Below are 19,006 nucleotides of genomic sequence, written 5' to 3' on the forward strand. Positions count from 1 at the left end.
CCTATTGGGTTTATTTAATGGTTAAATGATTCCCTTTTCTCTGTAATAATAAAACAGTACCTGTACTTGATCCCAACTAAGATATAATTACCCCTTATTGGGGGCAGAACAGCCCTATTGGGTTTATTTAATGGTTAAATGATTCCCTTTTCTCTGTAATAATAAAACAGTACCTTGTACTTGATCCCAACTAAGATATAGTTAATCCTTATTGGTGGCAAAACAGGACTTAAGTTATGGAGATCCAAATTACAGAAAGATCCCGAGCATTCTGGATAACAGGTTCCATACTTGTACTCTGTGCCCATTTCCAGCCTGGCACTAGGTGCAGATGGCAGCATCGCCATAGGGCAGCTAGGAAACACAAGACTTTCCCTAACAAGGGGGGCGGGGGAGAGGGCAGACAATCACGTGTCTCACCATTTTGGATTGTGCACTTATTAAATGGCCTCCCTTATTTCCAGACAAGCAATACAATAAGACAATATAAGAATATATTACCCTCTCGTAATCAATATGTAATAGCTGTGACCAACTGCATTGCATTTCACCAGGCCAAATTATTTGTCCTTTTCCTAATGCCTACATTGCCCAAAAGTATTATTCCAAGTCCAAACCGATTGGAAAGATGTATTACATATAAGAGATCTGGAAGTCAGGTAAAAATGTTCCCTACATAGTAACTAATCAGATATTTGCACTCATTTTTCTGAATGCGCTTTGCTAAAGCAAATAGCCTATTGGGCAGACTGAAATCGAGACACAGGTAGATAAATCCTCCAGGTGGAACTGCCTGCACGTGGCTGGATATTGCCTTTTCCCTCAGAGGTCATTGGCTATGAGTCTTCTAACTGTTTAACTCATTGCTAACTAAATATTTCCATTGCCATGTCAGAATGTCCACCGTTCCTTTAGCACAGTTACAGTATTTGCCATAAAACTGAGAGGACATGGCCGCCATCTTTGCTTGCTTATCCATACTAAGGCTTCTCTGGGCTGACTAGCTGCTGGGCGAGACGAAGGAAGCAAGTGGCTATACAAGAATAAAATTCCCAGAAATAGAATATTACGACATTTTGCATTCTTCTTTTATGTACATCGATATAGTGAGGTTTTACATTTTATAGATATATGAAGATAAATACTTTACGGCTTTCGATACACTGAAGTTTAGCTGTGTAACACTTATTCTCATTGGACGATCAACAGTCCAGTCTGTAAATCTAAGCAGCATTTCTTCATTTGCAATGAGACGAGACAGAAAGCAAGTGGCAGCGTGGCCTGTTCTTGTTTGGGCTGCTGGGATAGTCAATAACCCTGAGTCTACCCAGCACGTACCCTATTCCAGCCAATGAAATCACAAGGACTAAGTTTCAAACTTCTGTGCCCAAGACACACGGCATAAGGAGATGGCTGATGATGGAGGTGATGATGGGAAAACTGGCCCCTATTCCATCTCCTCAGGCACCACGTTGAGGATAATGTCTTCATTCCCACGACGCACTACGATGGATAGAGTATCATTATTTCGCACTGCTTCGCTCACTTCCTCTGTGCTGCTCACCATCTTTCCATTTAGGCTGATAATGACATCATGATCCTTCATGCCGGCACTAGAGAGGCGAAGATAGGGAAATTAAGTACTACTGCCCAGGCTAGACCCTTAATATCCATATTCCCACATCAGATATTGCATTATAGACTGCAATACTTGTTCAAGATGAATTAGTGCTGTATAAAGAGCTGCTCCTTATCTCGCAGCCCAAAAGGTTGCAAATGGAGGAAGGAAGGGGTTTATTTATACAGAGGGTTTCTTACAGGACTGCATAACAAAAACCATAGATTTGTTAAAATTAAAACAACAGGCAAAAAGTATGTTTAGCACAAACCTTGCTGAACCCTGCTTATAAGGAAGGCTATGTCCAGCCAGTCTGGGACAATGGCAGCTTAGGTATGGCTAAAACTGCAAATTCAATATATAGAAGCTTAAAAGGGAAACCTAGTTTCCATAATACAGCATTCTGGTAAATGGATTTCCGAAGTAGGTTCATACCTTGCAGCTGCCGTTCCAGGAATGACTTCAAACACGTACACTCCAGCATTAACATCGGGAAAATCTTTATCCCGCGTTTTCAGCTCACGGATTAGACTGAAAAAAGCAATTTGTATTGATTCTAATAAGCATATTGGTTATTATAGCAGAAATAAATAATGTTCCAGTCCTGAGTAGTGTTGCCACCCAGCCAATGTTCCACCGGCCTAGCCGGCAAATCACCAGCCAAGGCCAGTGCTGGTATTACAAATTTACTAGAAATATACCTGCCAGTACATTTGTAAGGCTGGCAACCCTACCTATAATCCCATCCTTCCCTGTCTCTCTCTCTGTGCCAAATAGAGACAGCATCTGCCCACTGACCCGCCCCATTCTCCTGCCTAGCATGCCAATTTCCCCGCCCAGGGAAGTCATCACTCACCCCCAAGGGACATTACTGCCCACCACCCCCCCCCCAAACCCAAAGGCCAGTATTTTTTCTCTATTTAAAGCTAGTATTGTACCCCTCTTTGTCAGGGAAAAAGGATAATCCTCAATAGAAGGGCGGTAAGTTGTCCATGGGCTGTTTGGGAGCATAGGTAACAAGACAGGGGGTTAGGCAGGATGGAAGTGGAGAAGCAGTACAGGCTGGAGCAAAATGAAGCAGAGCCAAGGTGGAACAGGAATAGGAACAGACTAGGAGCAAGGACAAGAGCATTGACGAGCTAGAGGCAAGCCACAGTGCTCAAGCAACAACTATATTAATGCTCAGCCAAGGAAAGGAGGTAAGGGACATGCTTAAATAGGACATGGCTAGAGCTAAATGGTTGGCCTAATCAGGCTGCAGGCATGCCATAGGGCAGTGATCCCCAACCAGTGGCTCAGGGGCAACATGTTGCTCCCCAACCCTTTGGATGTTGCTCTCAGTGCCCCCAAACCAGGTGCTTATTTTTGAATTTATGGTTGGGAGACAAGATTTGATAAAATAAAACCCAGTGTAACCCAGTGTAATTGCCAAACAGAGCCTTCTGTAGGCTGCCAGTCAACATAGGGGCTATAAAATAGCCAGTTATAGCTCTCTCACATCCAGGAACATTTGTCATGCTTGTGTTTCTTTCCAAAACTTTTTCTATTTAAATGTGGCTTACGGGTATAAAAGGTTGGGGATCCCTGCCATAGGGAAAAAAGAAAGCAGGTGAAGGAATTAGCATCACCAAGAAACTGTTGGCTGCTCTCCTGGCCTAGTAGTAAAAAGAGAGCATCCAATTAGCCAGGAGCTTCCTGGTCCAAAATCCAGTAGAGCTATATACTGTTTTTGGTTCTAAGAGGAACGCCATCCTCTGTGTGATTGCAGAAGGCTTAATTATCACTGTTTGTGTATATTTAGATCCCTGGAAGCTAAAGCATCATTGTTCCACATAAGGCATCCCCTTATAACACAGTTGAGCTTAGTCACCCTAAGTATCTCTCTGCCTTGCTCTTCCACCTAAATACACCCAAGCACAGGCACAGACTGATTCCAATATGGACTACAAAAAAGGATTTTCCCATTGTTTCCAAGATCCAAAGAGGCAAAATGGATCCCCTACCCAAGATCATGTAATATTCGTCAGCTTTATAGTATGTACTGGGCCTGCTGCGCTCTACCCGGGCGAGGGCAGTACTCACTTTGAGGAAAGCTGTAGCATACGCACTCCCATGTATTTCTTCTTTGGCAGCATCTTTCCTACAGGATAAGTAAAATGCTGTAATATAGGAACCAGAAACCCTATTCAACATTAGTCCTTCCCGTTATGTTTGCTCCTGATTTAGTAAGCCATAGAAACCAATCAGTGGGGAGCATTTACTGATCACTATTAGGAAAGCAAACATCTGATTGGTTGCTATGGGTTGCTAGACATTATGCAAGCTCTGAGGCTTTTATTACATGCTGTCACATCTAAAATGCTATCATGGTACATGAATCCATGTAAATATTAAAAGCCACATTTTAGGAGCTACCTGTATTTTTACATTAGGGCCCTGGTGCAAAGGGCAAACCAGTTACCTACCTTTAGTTTGTCTGTCATGTGACTCTGCCAAAAACTGCCTTATGCGATCCGATGGAATAGCAAAGGATATGCCTGCTGTTACCTTTAATGTATTTATGCCTATTACCTCTCCATCCTGTGGGAAATATAAACATGTTGGTTCAAGCTGCAATTTTAAAGGAAATATACACCCCCAGAATGAATATTTCACCAACAGATAGTTTATATCATATTAAGTGCCCTATCAAAGAATCTTACCAAATTGGAAAATATATATGAGTAAACATTGCAATTTTACATCTTCTACCTTGAGCCACCATTTTGTGTGCTCCCTCAGAGATCACCTGACAGGAAATAATGCAGCTCTGACTGTAACAGGAAGTAGTGTGGGAGTAACAGACCGAACGTTGTCCATTAATTGGCTCATGTGACCGATGTACACCTTGGTCACCTTTCAACAGCAGAGTTTGATAGGAATGACTGCAGGCTAATAGGGATCTATTATCGGCTCATAGACAAAAGAAATAACCCCCTTAGTCATTCTAAATTGAGGGAACATGAGAAGAAAGCTACTTACCAAATTTACAAGTGGTCCTCCAGAATTTCCATACTACAGAAAAGCATTTATAATGAGAGTTAATGTGAAAAGTTTAGAATATGTTCAGTCATTCATAATACAAGACAGCAGCAATTATTTATGACCAGCCATATGAATCATTGGAAATAGCATTTTAATCTACAGTATATAGTTGCACTGCAATAGACCCATCGGGGGAACCTTAGACTGGGGGAACCTGAGACTAGGGGAACCTGAAACTGGGGAAATCTGAGGCTGGGGGAACCTTAGGCCGAATATATTCACCTTTACCTTCTCTCTTGGTTCCCTTCTGCTTTACCATTTCCTAACCCTCTCTATCTTCCTGTCCTTGCCCTTGTCCTATATTCTGACATTGCTGTTTACAAAGCTTCTTTAATAACACAAAAATCTGGCCATGGCAAGAAATTCAAGAAGATTATTCTGGCCATATCTAGGTTTGTATGGGAAATGGGGACAACCTTGGTGGTGGTAGAAGTCAACCAGCTTGGTGCACAGGGAAGCCTACTGATCTTGTGGAGGACCATTGCAGCCTTGTTAACGTTGTGTGTCCAATTCCACTACAGCTTTTTTCAGGGCGTGTATGATGACAGCACATTTTATATGTCTACAAAAAATATAAGGGATCTACAAAACCTGTCTACAAAAGGAGTTTGCTGGATAAGTGTTTTTATGGTGTCTCCTAGCTTATGCAAAATTGTAATGGCTCTTTGCTTGGTCTTTACTATTATAAGCCACTTATCGTTATTATGATGAGCTACTTATCTCTACAACAATGACAACAAGCCCATAACCCCTGCTAGTCTATTAAAAGGTTATCAAATTTTATTTATTGCTTTAGAATAGTAAGGAAATTTACTGTAGCAGATATAAAGACTGCTAGACTGCTAATAGATATGCAACCAATAAGAATGACCTCTAAAAGGAACAAGTGCCCTATATGGCAACATCAGCTTCTCTTCTCTTCAGTAGAAGCCAAGTATCCTGAAGGTTGCATCTATACTTCTCAATGCACTGTCCCTATAGGGTGGTAACAACTTTGAATGGAATAATTAGGATATCGAAACATGTTATGCAGATTTGTGGCAATATTTCTGCTAGATTATATGTCCTGTAGTTTATTTTGTTGTACCCCAGTTGAGGAGTCTTCTCTGGAAATCCCAAGACTCATATTCTGGTTAAAGATGACAGCATGGATATCTAATCAAAATTGTGGCAGCTGCCCTGGCCCTCACACTTAGGGTGCTATAGAGAAGCAATTGTAGGTAGGTAAACTGGTATAGTAGACCAAGATGATGACAGTAACTATTTATATCAGTGTTGAGCAACTCCATACCTTCAATTGATATACAGCTTCCAGCAGCACCCAGCTTCCAAGGGGTTTTGCTAATTGTGGTAGTAACAGCCATAGGTGGGAACTTTCAACACTACTAAAAATGGCCTTGCTCAGGTCAAGTTGCACAGTAGGAGCAACCCATTGCGTATTCGATTTCTACATGACTTCTAAATCATGTTCGTAATGGCTAGAGGCTGACATTGAAATATGAGAGCCTTCTTCCATCACATCTTCCTAAACAAGGCTACCTGAAAGTAACAAGGATGCAAAAGGTTTCTCTAAAATGGACCCCTAGCAGTAATGGGATTGCAGTACTTATGGGCTCACATTTATTATGGCATCAGTTTGAATATACTCCATGTCAGAGTCTTTCAAGCCCAATTCCTTGCCTCCTCGCTGTGTGGTGCTGATGATTCCGGTGGTGACGGTGTTCTGTAGGGAAAAGGGACTCCCTAATGCTACCACAAATTCTCCGGGCCTCAGGTCAGCAGATCTGCCCAACATGAGAACTGGGAGAGGAGCCTGGATAATAAAGAGAGCATCTTCAAACAATTTCATTGCCAGTGTCATTGCTATAAAAAGCTGTAGACAGAAGTTTCTATAGGAGCAAAGTAAGTTGCACTGACTCACATCTGGGTCAATCTTAATTAGTGCAATATCCAGTTTCTGGTCTATATCTTTGATCTTGGCATCATAGTGAGCACCATCTTTCACTTCCACTTTAATGCGTTGCTTGTTCGTAAGTACGTGAGCATTTGTTACAATGAGGCCATCATCAGACACAATAAAGCCAGAGCCACTGGACACAGCCATCTCTTGACCTGTAAATGGAGACCTATGGGAAAGCAATCATCAGGTATCACCAGAACCTTTATAACAAGAGTTTCTTTGAGGGTTGAGGCTGAGATTCTTGGTGTTTCCTGAGGACACCAGCACACACAACTAATTGTGGAATGCACAGATGATTTTTTGATGCACTGGTATAATTCAGTATCAGTTCAGATCCACCCAACAACCAACTGGAAATTAGAGGGCATTCAATTGTAATCCACCAAGGCAAAGAATCATTGTGGCACCTTGGGGTGAGCATCATCAGTGAACCCCACGTGGACTTTCTATCTAGCTCACATATTGTGCATAAACAATGATTGAAGAATTACCTTCTGAACAGTTCCAGATGTACCACAGCTGGGGCAATCTTCTGAACAACATCAGCAATGAAGTTAAATTTGTATCTCAGGCTGTCAGGGTAATGGGAACCTATGAAGATATGAACTGTTACTGATAATTACATTTCTAGGAATAGAACATTTTGCATTTTGGAACAAAACTACAAAGTTATGGAGCTATAGGGACAATTACAGAGGTATGGATCTTCTGTATTACAGGGCTATTCTACTTCCCTAGGGAAAAAGAAACCCTGTACATAGAGTACATCATTTGTAGAAGGGTTCCCCAACCTTTCTTACTCGTGAGCCACAGTCAAATGTAAAAAGACTTGGGGAGCAACACAAGCATCATAAAAGTTAATGGGGGAGGCAAATAAGGGCTGTGATTGGCTATTAGGCAGCCTCTATGCATACTATCAGCTTACAGGGGCTTTATTTGGTAGTAAGTCTTGTTTTTATTCAACCAAAACTTGCCCCCAAGTCAGGAATTCAAAAATAACTCCCTGGTTTGGGGGCACTGAGAGCAACATCCAAGGGGTTGGTGAGCAACATGTTGCTAACGAGCCACTGGTTGGGGATCTCTGGTTTATAGCATAATCTTTAACTGGTATTAGCTGCCTTAAGGGTTCATGGTTGGTTATAGGGTGTTTATTGAAGAACACTTAGATACCAACCCTGCCTTAGATACCAATCCAAACAGAGGCATGATCAGATTGCTATTGGACTTACTGTCAACCACCGAAAAATATATGTTAACAATGAGTTTATGGAGGTCATAAAGAAGTTATAGAAGATTGTTATGGAGAAGAAGACACAGTGCAGAACACATTCTTGTAACAAACATCTGGGTTATTACACCCTAGCCAGCTTTGCACCTTTTATTAGCCTAATACATTTTAGAGGCTGGTGATAACTGTCTTTGAATGAAGGAATTAATATGGAGGTGTTACCAATTGCCATAATTACAGGCACCTGGCCTTTAGTGTAGAAACTGTGCCTTTGAGCGTCATCTTGGGGCACTTGCACCATGGCCTTAGGGTTGTGACCTGACCACAGCATAACCATGACCACAAGACTGAATCTGCAACCAATGTTAGAGAGTCTTATTTCATTTGGCAATCACAATACCATTATTCTCTGGTAAGCATGGCCCATCTACGGTGTCTCCCAGGAATAGCTGCAACTCTATAGAATGCTGGTCCATTTCAAGCAGCCCTTCTCATTTTTATGTGTCTAGTACCCTTTTGTTTATATATACAGGTATGGGATCTGTTATCAAGAAACCTATTATCCAAAAAGCTCCGATGGGAAGGCCATCTCCTATAGACTCCATTTTAATCAAATAATTCACATTTTTAAAAATGATTTCCCTCTCTGTAATAATAAAACAGTAGCTTGTACTTGATCCCAACTAAGATATAATTACCCCTTATTGGGGGCAGAACAGCCCTATTGGGTTTATTTCATGGTTAAATGATTCCCTTTTCTCTGTAATAATAAAACACTACCTGTACTTGATCCCAACTAAGATATAATTACCCCTTATTGGGGGCAGAACAGCCCTATTGGGTTTATTTTATGGTTAAATGATTCCCTTTTCTCTGTAATAATAAAACACTACCTGTACTTGATCCCAACTAAGATATAATTACCCCTTATTGGGGGCAGAACAGCCCTATTGGGTTTATTTAATGGTTAAATGATTCCCTTTTCTCTGTAATAATAAAACAGTACCTGTACTTGATCCCAACTAAGATATAATTACCCCTTATTGGGGGCAGAACAGCCCTATTGGGTTTATTTAATGGTTAAATGATTCCCTTTTCTCTGTAATAATAAAACAGTACCTGTACTTGATCCCAACTAAGATATAATTACCCCTTATTGGGGGCAGAACAGCCCTATTGGGTTTATTTAATGGTTAAATGATCCCCTTTTCTCTGTAATAATAAAACAGTACCTGTACTTGATCCCAACTAAGATATAATAGAGTTCACTACATTTCACCACAGGGGTACCGCACAGCTCTTCATTTACTTGTATGTGGATTGTTAATTTCTGTTTTTACCCTTTGATAATGAAAGAAAAAACAAACCCAAATGCAAGTTGGGAACTATATATCTTCCCCAGAGCCTTCTCTTCCCTTCCTGTAACCCTACATGCATTTAACCAACATGTTCCCACATGAGAGGAGTCCCAGTCATACACAGGTATTTCCCCTGCAGAAAACAACTTGTCACCTCTAGCATGGACACCGGAATGAACTCAGCAAGGGCTCTCAGGCAACGCAGCAGCCATGCTGGCTTAGCACGCAGCAGTGTTGCATGTTTAGAGATAGAAGTGCTACATTTTACTACAGTCAATGTCATATTGCACATGAATGGAAGCTGGAGAACTACCAACTTTCAACCCGTGAATCGATTTAATCCCTTGTTGTGCAATCTGCTTCTCTGGAACCAGGAAAACTATACTGCAGCCCCCCAGCTGTCGTTAAATTCCCCCCCTCACAGGCAAACTGTAAAAGATGGAAGATAGAGGTTGGACATCTTTGCTTTGTGACAAAATATATGTGGCAATAAAGCAAACACAAGGATGCAATGGTTTCACAGATATTACAGTTTGTATGCTCGAGCCCTCCCACTGCATTCCATTAGATCTGGGATCCCCAACCTTTTTGTGACTCATGAACCAAATTCAGATGTAAAAATTGTTCGTTAGTCACACAAGCATGTAAAGAGTTCATTGGGGATGCCAGATAAGGACTGTGATTGGCTATTTGGTAGCCCCGTGTGGACTGCTGGCCTGTAGGAGGCTCTGCTTGGGGTTAAACTGTGTCTTTGTGCTTCCAAAACTTGCCTCCAAGCCAGAAATGTAAAAATAAGCACCGACTTTGTGGCCACTGGGAGCAACATCAAAGGGAATGGTGAGCAACATGTTGCCCCCGAGCCACTGGTTGGGGATCACTGCATTAGATTATAGAGATCTTACTTTGCATACCCGCCAGTTTTGTAAGGAGTGCAGAATGCAAAAAATGGAAGCAATTCAGCTTGATTTACTCAAAATGCAACATGGCTTCCAGACTTGCTTCCAGTATAATTGCTGGAGGAACAGATACTGAAGATGCAAAGATTTATGACAGATAATAACTGGATATGACTTGTGCCTGGGAAAAAAGGGGCAGTACAAGGGTGGGCCATGGACTGTTTGAAATAGACCAGAGTTCCAATGTGTTGCAGCTTTTCCTGGTAGTTGTGATTACTAGAGAGTTCTAAGAGTCTGACTAGTTGGACATTGGTTGTAGTTGCATAAATAAGACCCTTTTGGGGATATTAGCACACCTTTCATTCATGCCATGGCATGAACTAGCCACTCTCCCAATATTCTAAAATTGAATTACCTCTAGAAGCCCAATCAGCTCCTAGAGGATGCACTGTGGGCCAAAAAGGGGCAAACCCCTCAATATTCCTCAGAGGGGGAGGAAATTCCTTCCTGATAGCAATCGGACTAGTCTCTGGGTCAACGTGTACTAACAGCTATTTCCCTTAATTTTTCACTCGCTAAAAAGCCATCTAACTCCTTCTAAAAGCTTTCTATTGTATCTGCCAGTAAAACTAAATTCAGGGAGAGAATTCCACAACTTCCCAGCTCTCACTGTACAAAACCCTTTCCAGGTCTTTAGATAGAACCTTCTTTCTTCTAATCTGACAGTCCTAGTGCTATAGTTAAACTACAAATCCTAACATCCTAGCACTCCTAGAAGAGGTAATAATTCAAAACAGGATACCTGCAGGTTGGATATATATTATATACATTGTTACAAGTGACCCCCACCTACCATGTAAGTGGCTCAGCTGAATAAGGTTGTCCTACTACATGCTGTGGGCTTCTCTACATATTCTCTTTAGCATGGACACAAATTCCACCTGATGTCCCTGTCACTGTCACCTCCTGCAATTAGTATATGAGCTGCCTATTTAGCAGTAATTGCCTTTGCACAGTGTTAGTGACTATTAGCATGTGTATTACAATGAGTTTGTGTCATTATGAGTTTCAGGTGCAAGAGTGAGTGCTTGTTTGGGTTTCTAAGTAAGCAAGTCATTGTGGCCAATGTAATAATGACACAAAAGGTTTTGCTGTGTGCTCAAGAACAGTCAGGCTGTCCATATTGACAGGGTACGCTTAGAGAAAAAAGAATTATTCCTGTAGCAGATCTATTAATCATCTGCTACAGTTTGGTAAATTTCTGTAACAATGACAGTTCCTTTATTCTGACTCCTGTAGTTGTTTGGGCAAGTCCCTACTGCGAGGTGAGCCAGAGGGTCAATGGCAGTGCCAATAAAGTGCATGAGTAACGGATCGTGCAAAGGAGAGATGCCATAGAAGCTCATAGAAAGCCTTGTGTGTCAGCTATGATGGTGATGCTATGGGAGATATTGGATATTAAATGGGTTAGACCCCTGTCTAAAGAGACTATGTAACCTGAGAAATGCATACATTAGATGGCAAAGAAATGTAGGAATTATGCAACTCCATGGAGAAGGTGGGTGTATGTTATGGATGAGGAGAGGACAAATGCTCAAAGATGAAAATATCAGTAAGAGGTGAGAAAGTTACCTCAGGGAAGCCATGTTACAGAACAGACCAAGGGAATTTAATGCTGTAATAAGGGCATATGGAAGGGGTGTGTGATGTTTTGGGACCCATACAAATCTTCATACAAATCTTCATACAGAAGAAATTTCTTATCTCTACAACAGTGATCCCCAACCAGTGGGTCGTGAGCAACATGTTGCTCGCCAACCGTTTGGATGTTGCTACCAGTGGCCTCAAGGCCAGGGATCCCCAACCTTTTATACCCGTGAGCCACATTTAAATGGAAAAATTGTTGGGGAGCAACACAAGCATGAAAAATGTTCCTGTGGTGCCAATAAGAGCTATAATTGGCTACTATAATAGCCCCTATGTTGGCTGGCAGCCTACAGAAGGCTCTGTTTGGCATTATGCTTGGTTTTTATGCAACCAAAACTTGCCCCCAAGTCAATAATTCAAAAATGAGCACCTGCTTTGAGGCCACTGGGAGCAACAGCCAATGGGTTAGGGAGCACTGCTCAAGGCAGATGCCTATTTTTGAATTTCTGGCTTAGAGGCAAGCTTTGATTCCATAAAAACCAATTATAATGCCAAACTGAGCCTTCTGTAGGTTTCCAGTCAACATAGGGGCTATTAAGTAGCCAATTATAGCTCTTATTGGCACCTCCAGGAACTTTTTTCATGCTTGTATTGCTCTCCAAAACTTCTTCCATTTGAATGTGGCATACGGATCCCTGCTTTACAATATTCAGTCAACATTATAAGATTAGTATAACAATCTCCTGGTGTGTCTTGGGTCCTCAAGGCCACTTACAAACACTTTGCTGATTGGCTTCATTTCTTTAGCTCCAATAGATACCCCAGCTAGGAAGACTTTGCCATGGCAGTGGTGGGTAGGAGAGGCAAAAGAAGGACGGAGGGAAGACTGTGGAGTAAGTGTATGAGTAATGGTGATTTACAGCGTGGTTGGAAGGAAAGCTATAACTAAAGCACATTTGGCTCCTGTGTGACAGATTATCCCAAATATTTATTTTACAGTTTTCATGCCTTTGCAGAATGTATGATATTTGAAACCAGGACAATATTAACTGCTTGAGCGCTGTCCCTAACAAAATAACCTTTCTACCTGCGCTGCACACTGCAGCTATAAAATAATAAAAGTATGGTGCATAATACATGTTTAAATATTCTTTCTTTTTGAGATGGATCAGAGGGGCGTGAAGATGAGGAATAAGCAACCCATGGCATCCTAGGGCAGAGGTCTCCAGATCTTCGCTTTCACAGGCCTAACCTTGGGCAGGACCTTATAGTGTACAGGTATAGGACCTGTTATCCAGAATGCTTGGGACCTGCAGCTTTCTGGATAAGGGATCTTTCGGTAATTTGGATCGCCATACCTTAAGTCTACTAAAAAATTATTTAAACATAATTTAAACCCAACAGGATTGTTTTGCATCCAATTAGGATTAATTATATCTTAGTTGGGATCAAGTACAGGTACTGTTTTATTATTACAGAGAAAAGGGAATCATTTAACCATTAAATAAACCCAATAGGGCTGTTCTGCCCCCAATAAGGGGTAATTATATCTTAGTTGGGATCAAGTACAGGTACTGTTTTATTATTACAGAGAAAAGGGAATCATTTAACCATTAAATAAACCCAATAGGGCTGTTCTGCCCCCAATAAGGGGTAATTATATCTTAGTTGGGATCAAGTACAGGTACTGTTTTATTATTACAGAGAAAAGGGAATCATTTAACCATTAAATAAACCCAATAGGGCTGTTCTGCCCCCAATAAGGATTAATTATATCTTAGTTGGGATCAAGTACAGGTACTGTTTTATTATTACAGAGAAAAAGGAAATCATTTTTAAAAATTGGAATTATTTGCTTATAATGGAGTCTATGGGAGATGGCCCTTCTGTAATTCGGAACTTTCTGGATAACGGGTTTCCGGATAAGGAATCCTATACCTGTATAACATCTTGATTATTATTTTGTGACCCTAATGTTGACCTCTGAAACAGACCCTATTGATCCTATAAATTGATTATTTTTAAAAAAAAAAAAAACCTATTTTAAATGCCACTAATGAATGTCTCACCAGTCCCCCTGTGTAATGCCCATTGCAGAGCCTGCGCTTACCTGTATCACATGGTCCCTTTTGTATGTGGATGGCAGGAGGGGAATTCAGCAGCCGTGCCCGCCTGTTCTCAGCCTTGAGGTGGCACAGGTTCCGGTAGGTCCTCCCATCGCTTCCACAGACAGGTTCACTGGTACTGCACACACACACACCAATTCGTCTTCTCGCTGAGCCTCCAACAGCAGGAAGGACACATTCCATCCCCTCTCCACAAGGGGCACCCCCTCTATGCCCACAGGCCTCCCCTTCACTTGCCCCACACACTGGACAGCAGCCACAGGAGTCCCGCACCTCACCTGCTTGGCATGGCATCTGGATACGTGGGCAGCGGGCAAGCTCACACACCCGGGGGCAATTTGGTGTTTGCCGTCGGGAGATACCAGGGGCAGCAGAGGCAGAGAGAAAGAGGAAAAAAATAGGGAGCAGAGACCATGGAGGAGACATGTCCTTAACTAAATTAAAGGGAAATTCAGCAACTCAACCAGCTGAATCTTAGATGTGACCACCACCAGACTATCTGATCTTTAGTCCTAATTAATTGGCTCCTACTCATGAATTTAACTTCTATCTCTAATAAACAATTTCTCATTAAACCCCCTGGGCAACACTTCCTTTCTGATTTCTCTCAGTATGAGACCCTTTCTCCCAGATCCCTGACTCAACTACAGCAACATGAACCCCTGGTTTGGTATGTTGCCCCCCTGTGTCCCTATTGACTCAAGGCTGACCTGAGAATCACTTTCTGCTTTGGTACCCTCTCTCGATACACTGAACACCATCCAGTCTGATTTAAATGACACTATTTAAGCGCTCAAATTCCTTTCTAATTTGGTATTCTATTAGTGATTTTACAGCAAGTTTCAGTTTAAAGATTATACTAGAATCTCAACAGCTTCCTACACAGATCTAGAAGTGGATTATTTTGATTCATACATCTCCCCCTATGGCTGTAAATATACCTGTCTCCCCACCTGTCCCCTCTTGCAGGTAACCCAAAAAATCAGAAAAAAAACAGGAAAGTCACCCTCTGTAATCAGCCAGAATCAGATAGATTGACTCTTACTACCTCCAGCCTGAGTTCTGCTCTCTGCTCTCCTCACTGCTTGCTCTCTCTGTCCAGCCTAGAATTATCCGTACAGCCCCCAGACAAGGAGGTGTATAGACATATAGCCCCACCTATCACTCACTTTACACCCACCCCCTAAATTCCGTCCCATAACAGTTCCCCTATCGCCTCAGCTATGTCTCACTGTGCCAGTAAACACATGAGAGAAATTGCAAAGGGAATAAGGGTGAGGGGAACTATGGAAAAGTATGTAGTCCTAGATCTGAAACATTGTATTAATGCTATGGTATAGAACAGGGGTTGGCAAACTAGGGCCCACGGGCCACGTCCGGCCCATTGGTCTTTTTAATCCGGCCTGCCGACTCCACAAGTCTCATCACATGAGACTTGGCATTTGGGGACTGACGAGCGGAAACGGTGTAATGCTGGCCCGGCCCAGCCCGTCTGTAAGTCAATGTGGCCCCTGAGCAAAAAAGTTTGCCCACCCCTGGTATAGAAGAAGAGTATTGATGTAAACACTGATGTACCTTATTGCCATGGCAGTGGAAATGTCACTGGTTTGCTCCAAAAAAATTGTATAATACTATTTCTATAGCACTCAGGCTCCCAAACATAGGAGGTTACTACCAGCCAATAGTAAAAAATATAAGGCAACATTGAAGAAAATGGTTTAGGCTGGAATTGGTCGGGCAAGTAGGAGCAAGTGGTACCAAAGAAAGGGCAGAGGCATCTAGGGAAGGCTTCTCAGGAACCACGCTGGCAAATAATATCAGCATTGACTGTATTTTTATGATAAACACTACAGGAATATACTTTAGGCAGGGAAAGGGCAGACTGGTTGAGCAAGGCAACACTTTTATATAATTATTTCCAGTGATTTTACATAATCGTAGGGATGTTGCCTGTTATTATTGGCTGCGGCACATGGACTATTTCATCCCCCTATAAACTGCTAACAAATACCCCAATATACAGTTATATTGGCATGCCATTGATGTTCCTTGTTCTGTAGAACTAACTGAACTACAGCAACCCCCCCCCCATTGGCATAGTACTTAGCTTATAAACAATGAGTAGTGGTGAACTACTAATGGGGCAAAAACTAAAAAGTAAAAATTCGTAGTGACGCCATCTCAACACAGCCAGTATTCCATGACAAAAGCCTGAGACTTTATTCTACTAAGATACTGAATATCATGACCTGGGTAAATGGAAGTCTTCATAGTCCCATAATGAGTGGGATCGTGGTGAATTAATATGAGTGGCCCACTAGGAGAGGAAAGGCCACTGACAACGAATATCAGTAATGCAGTAACTCCTAATGGAAATAATAAGGTACAGAGATAATTTCTAACAACGTGGCCTAGGGCCATATCTTACTCACACATGCTCTAACACAACACTCCTTATAATGCTGTCAAGGGAACCTGTTAAAGTCTATCACATATTCCAAAACTTCAGTAGTAATCTGTAGGCAATATCAGTTCACAATTACCAGGTCCTTATTAAATGTAGAAAAGAATGCCTTGACTAAATGCTTTTTTACCGAATTGACAGTGCCATTCATCTGACTCTAGCTGGGGTCCTCCTTCCTCCAGTTAATTCTCCATCTGGATTCTCTCTAGATGTCAGGGTCCCTCAGCCAGAGTTACACTGTGCTGCTCCTGTTCTTTGGACCCAAGAGTGTCCTATATGGTGGCCATTCAGCATCAAGCCCTTGAAGAGTGCTTCTGACCTTACCAACAGGTTTGGGGGCTTCCTGTCCATCTTCTATTGGTACGTGTATGGGTGAAGCTTAAAAATTAAACCCACAATGAAACCTACCAAAGCACCAAACTTGGTTGTGGGTTGACGCCCCCCAAGAGTGAATTATCATATATTATAAAATCAGAAATGTACACAGCTACTTATGTTTATTAAGAAAAAAGCATAGACTAATTTCATCAAAGAACTATGGAATTAGAGCTATTTTTCAAGATCAACCTGTTTATTCCTAATGTGGAGCTGCCTGGAGCAAGCCAAACGCTCAGATTAATAGCGTAGCGCATTCTTTAGCGAATGAGTCTACATGCACACAGGGAGCGCTGTGTAGTTTCGGGCCAGGTGATAGGAAATTCGTGCCTCGGGCACACTGAGAACTATTTGTGCATTACTTAATTTTCTACACTCACTACAGACGTAAGTAAATGATTTACTTAGAAGCAGGGCAGATCAAACAGCAGAACGTATTCCATATAAAATATACAACATTAGTTTGTAGAACAAAGCATGGCTGTGGTAATGCCGAGGGTGGAGCAGTAGGTGGAACAGACCCTGATTCCCTGGGAACTACTGTATATAACTGATAATGCACCATTGCAGTGACATAGAATATATTGGGATATTAAAGTTTTTAGAAGACAGGGCATCTACTTCACCCCTCCATATGGCAAATATTTTGTCAATAATTTGCCACCATGCAACACAGTCAAGATGACATATGTATAGGCCAGAGCCACACTGGGTCCCATCGCTGTTCCACATAACTGCAGATCAAATGAGTCTCTGAATCAGAAATAGTTACATTGTAAAGTAATATCAAACATAATCTGGCCTTTAATATATACATGCTTCTCCAAAAATTGGTTAGTATCTATTACAAACGACATACCCTTCTGAGCCAGTGGGTCAAGGACCCTGTACAACAGGGACACCATAGGACGACAAATAGAACCAATTCATGCCACTACTAGTCATCCTGGAATATGGACAGGGCCTTGTGAATCTCGGGCATGGCATATGTTACAGGTGCAATTGGCTTCCACCATGTTAAAATCACCCTGTTATTATCTAGTCTAAACAAGTAACATATGCTAGGTTTGTGGATCCCCCAATTTTACATTGGCCCCAATGGCTTCAGTAAGGATTATGAACTCTCTATATATATCTATAGGATATAAGTTCATATTAAGCCTGTAATAAGATGGCAAAGCTTGGTGGTCATCAGGAAACAAGTGTGATGTCATATCCTCCTTTCAAGTGTTACTTCCTGTATAGCTCTATAACAGTGATCTCCAACCATTGACTTGTGAGCAACATGTTGCTCCCTGGCCCCTTGGATGTTGCTCCCAGTGGCCTCAGAGTAGGTGCTTATTTTTTAATTCCTGCTTTAGGGGCAAGTTTTGGTTGCATAAAAACCCAGTATAATGCCAAACAGAGCCTTCTGTAGGCTTATTGGCATCATGCTTGTGTTGCTCACCAACACTTTTTCCATTTGAATGTGGCTCACAAGTATAAAAGGTTGGGGATCCCTGCTCTATAAGATTGATGGGACAACATGAGCCTATAATATATATCAAATTGCATGATATTGGGAGAGTGTATGTTCATAAAATTAAAAATAAAAAAATAATTTAAAAACTATAAATAACAAAAAATAAAGACCAATTTAAAAGCTGTTAAGAATGACTTAACATAACACACTAAAGGTGAATGTAAAGGTAAACTTCCACCTTTACATTACATGGCCAAAATGATCTGGACCCCTGCCTGTCCAACATCTTATACCCAAAACAAAGGGAATTCATATGAAGTTGCTATTCCCTTTGCCACTATAACAGCCTCTGCTCTTCTGGGAAGGGTCCCACTAGATGTTGGAAAATTGGTTGTGGGATTTGCTTCCATTAGTAAGGTTGGGCACTGATGTCGGGGTTCAGGACCCCATCGGTGTTCCAATTCATTCCACAGGGGTTCAGTTGGGTTGAGGTCAGAGCTCTGGGCAGGCCAGTTAAGTCCTCCCATTCTGATCTCAGCAAACTGTAACCAGGCCCCACTCACCCATAAATATTCTTTTTTGATCCACCAGCCTGCATGAAATTGTGGGTAACCTCATATGTCGCACAAAAAATCATTGGTTATCTGCTCCCTTCTACATGGGTTCCCTATTCCCCTGTCTTTGCAGCATCTGCCCCCTTTATAGTTATACCTATGGGCAAAGGTATGAGTGGGTACAATATAGTGTATATTAAAACATTATTATCTGTAAATTATGTTATAGCACTT

At 41.7% G+C, this 19,006-nt stretch overlaps 1 protein-coding gene across 1 annotated transcript; it reads right to left on the reverse strand.

The window, feature by feature from the left end:
* Positions 1 to 1,059: 1,059 nt before the first annotated feature.
* Positions 1,060 to 15,025, reverse strand: htra4 (HtrA serine peptidase 4). The gene is made up of 9 exons (XM_002932783.5): positions 13,902 to 15,025; positions 7,154 to 7,253; positions 6,624 to 6,828; positions 6,321 to 6,515; positions 4,640 to 4,672; positions 4,084 to 4,198; positions 3,701 to 3,758; positions 2,054 to 2,149; positions 1,060 to 1,613 (listed from the first exon to the last, which is right to left on the reverse strand). The coding sequence occupies exons 1-9, from the start codon at positions 14,341 to 14,343 to the stop codon at positions 1,448 to 1,450; spliced, it is 1,410 nt and encodes a 469-aa protein (XP_002932829.1). The 5' UTR covers positions 14,344 to 15,025; the 3' UTR covers positions 1,060 to 1,447.
* Positions 15,026 to 19,006: the final 3,981 nt, after the last annotated feature.

This window comes from Xenopus tropicalis, chromosome 3, assembly GCF_000004195.4.
Source record: "Xenopus tropicalis strain Nigerian chromosome 3, UCB_Xtro_10.0, whole genome shotgun sequence".
In the NCBI taxonomy this organism is placed as follows: Eukaryota; Metazoa; Chordata; class Amphibia; order Anura; family Pipidae; genus Xenopus; species Xenopus tropicalis.

Bases quoted from the DNA above. Each gene is read 5' to 3' on its own strand.
- htra4 (XM_002932783.5), bottom strand. From the start codon at position 14,343: ATGTCTCCTCCATGGTCTCTGCTCCCTATTTTTTTCCTCTTTCTCTCT. The intron at 6,516-6,623 runs GTGAGTCAGTGC...TTTATTATCCAG, and splicing joins TAATTAAGATTGACCCAGAT to GCTCCTCTCCCAGTTCTCAT. The intron at 4,673-6,320 runs GTGAGCCCATAA...GCTTTTCTGTAG, and splicing joins AAACTGATGCCATAATAAAT to TATGGAAATTCTGGAGGACC.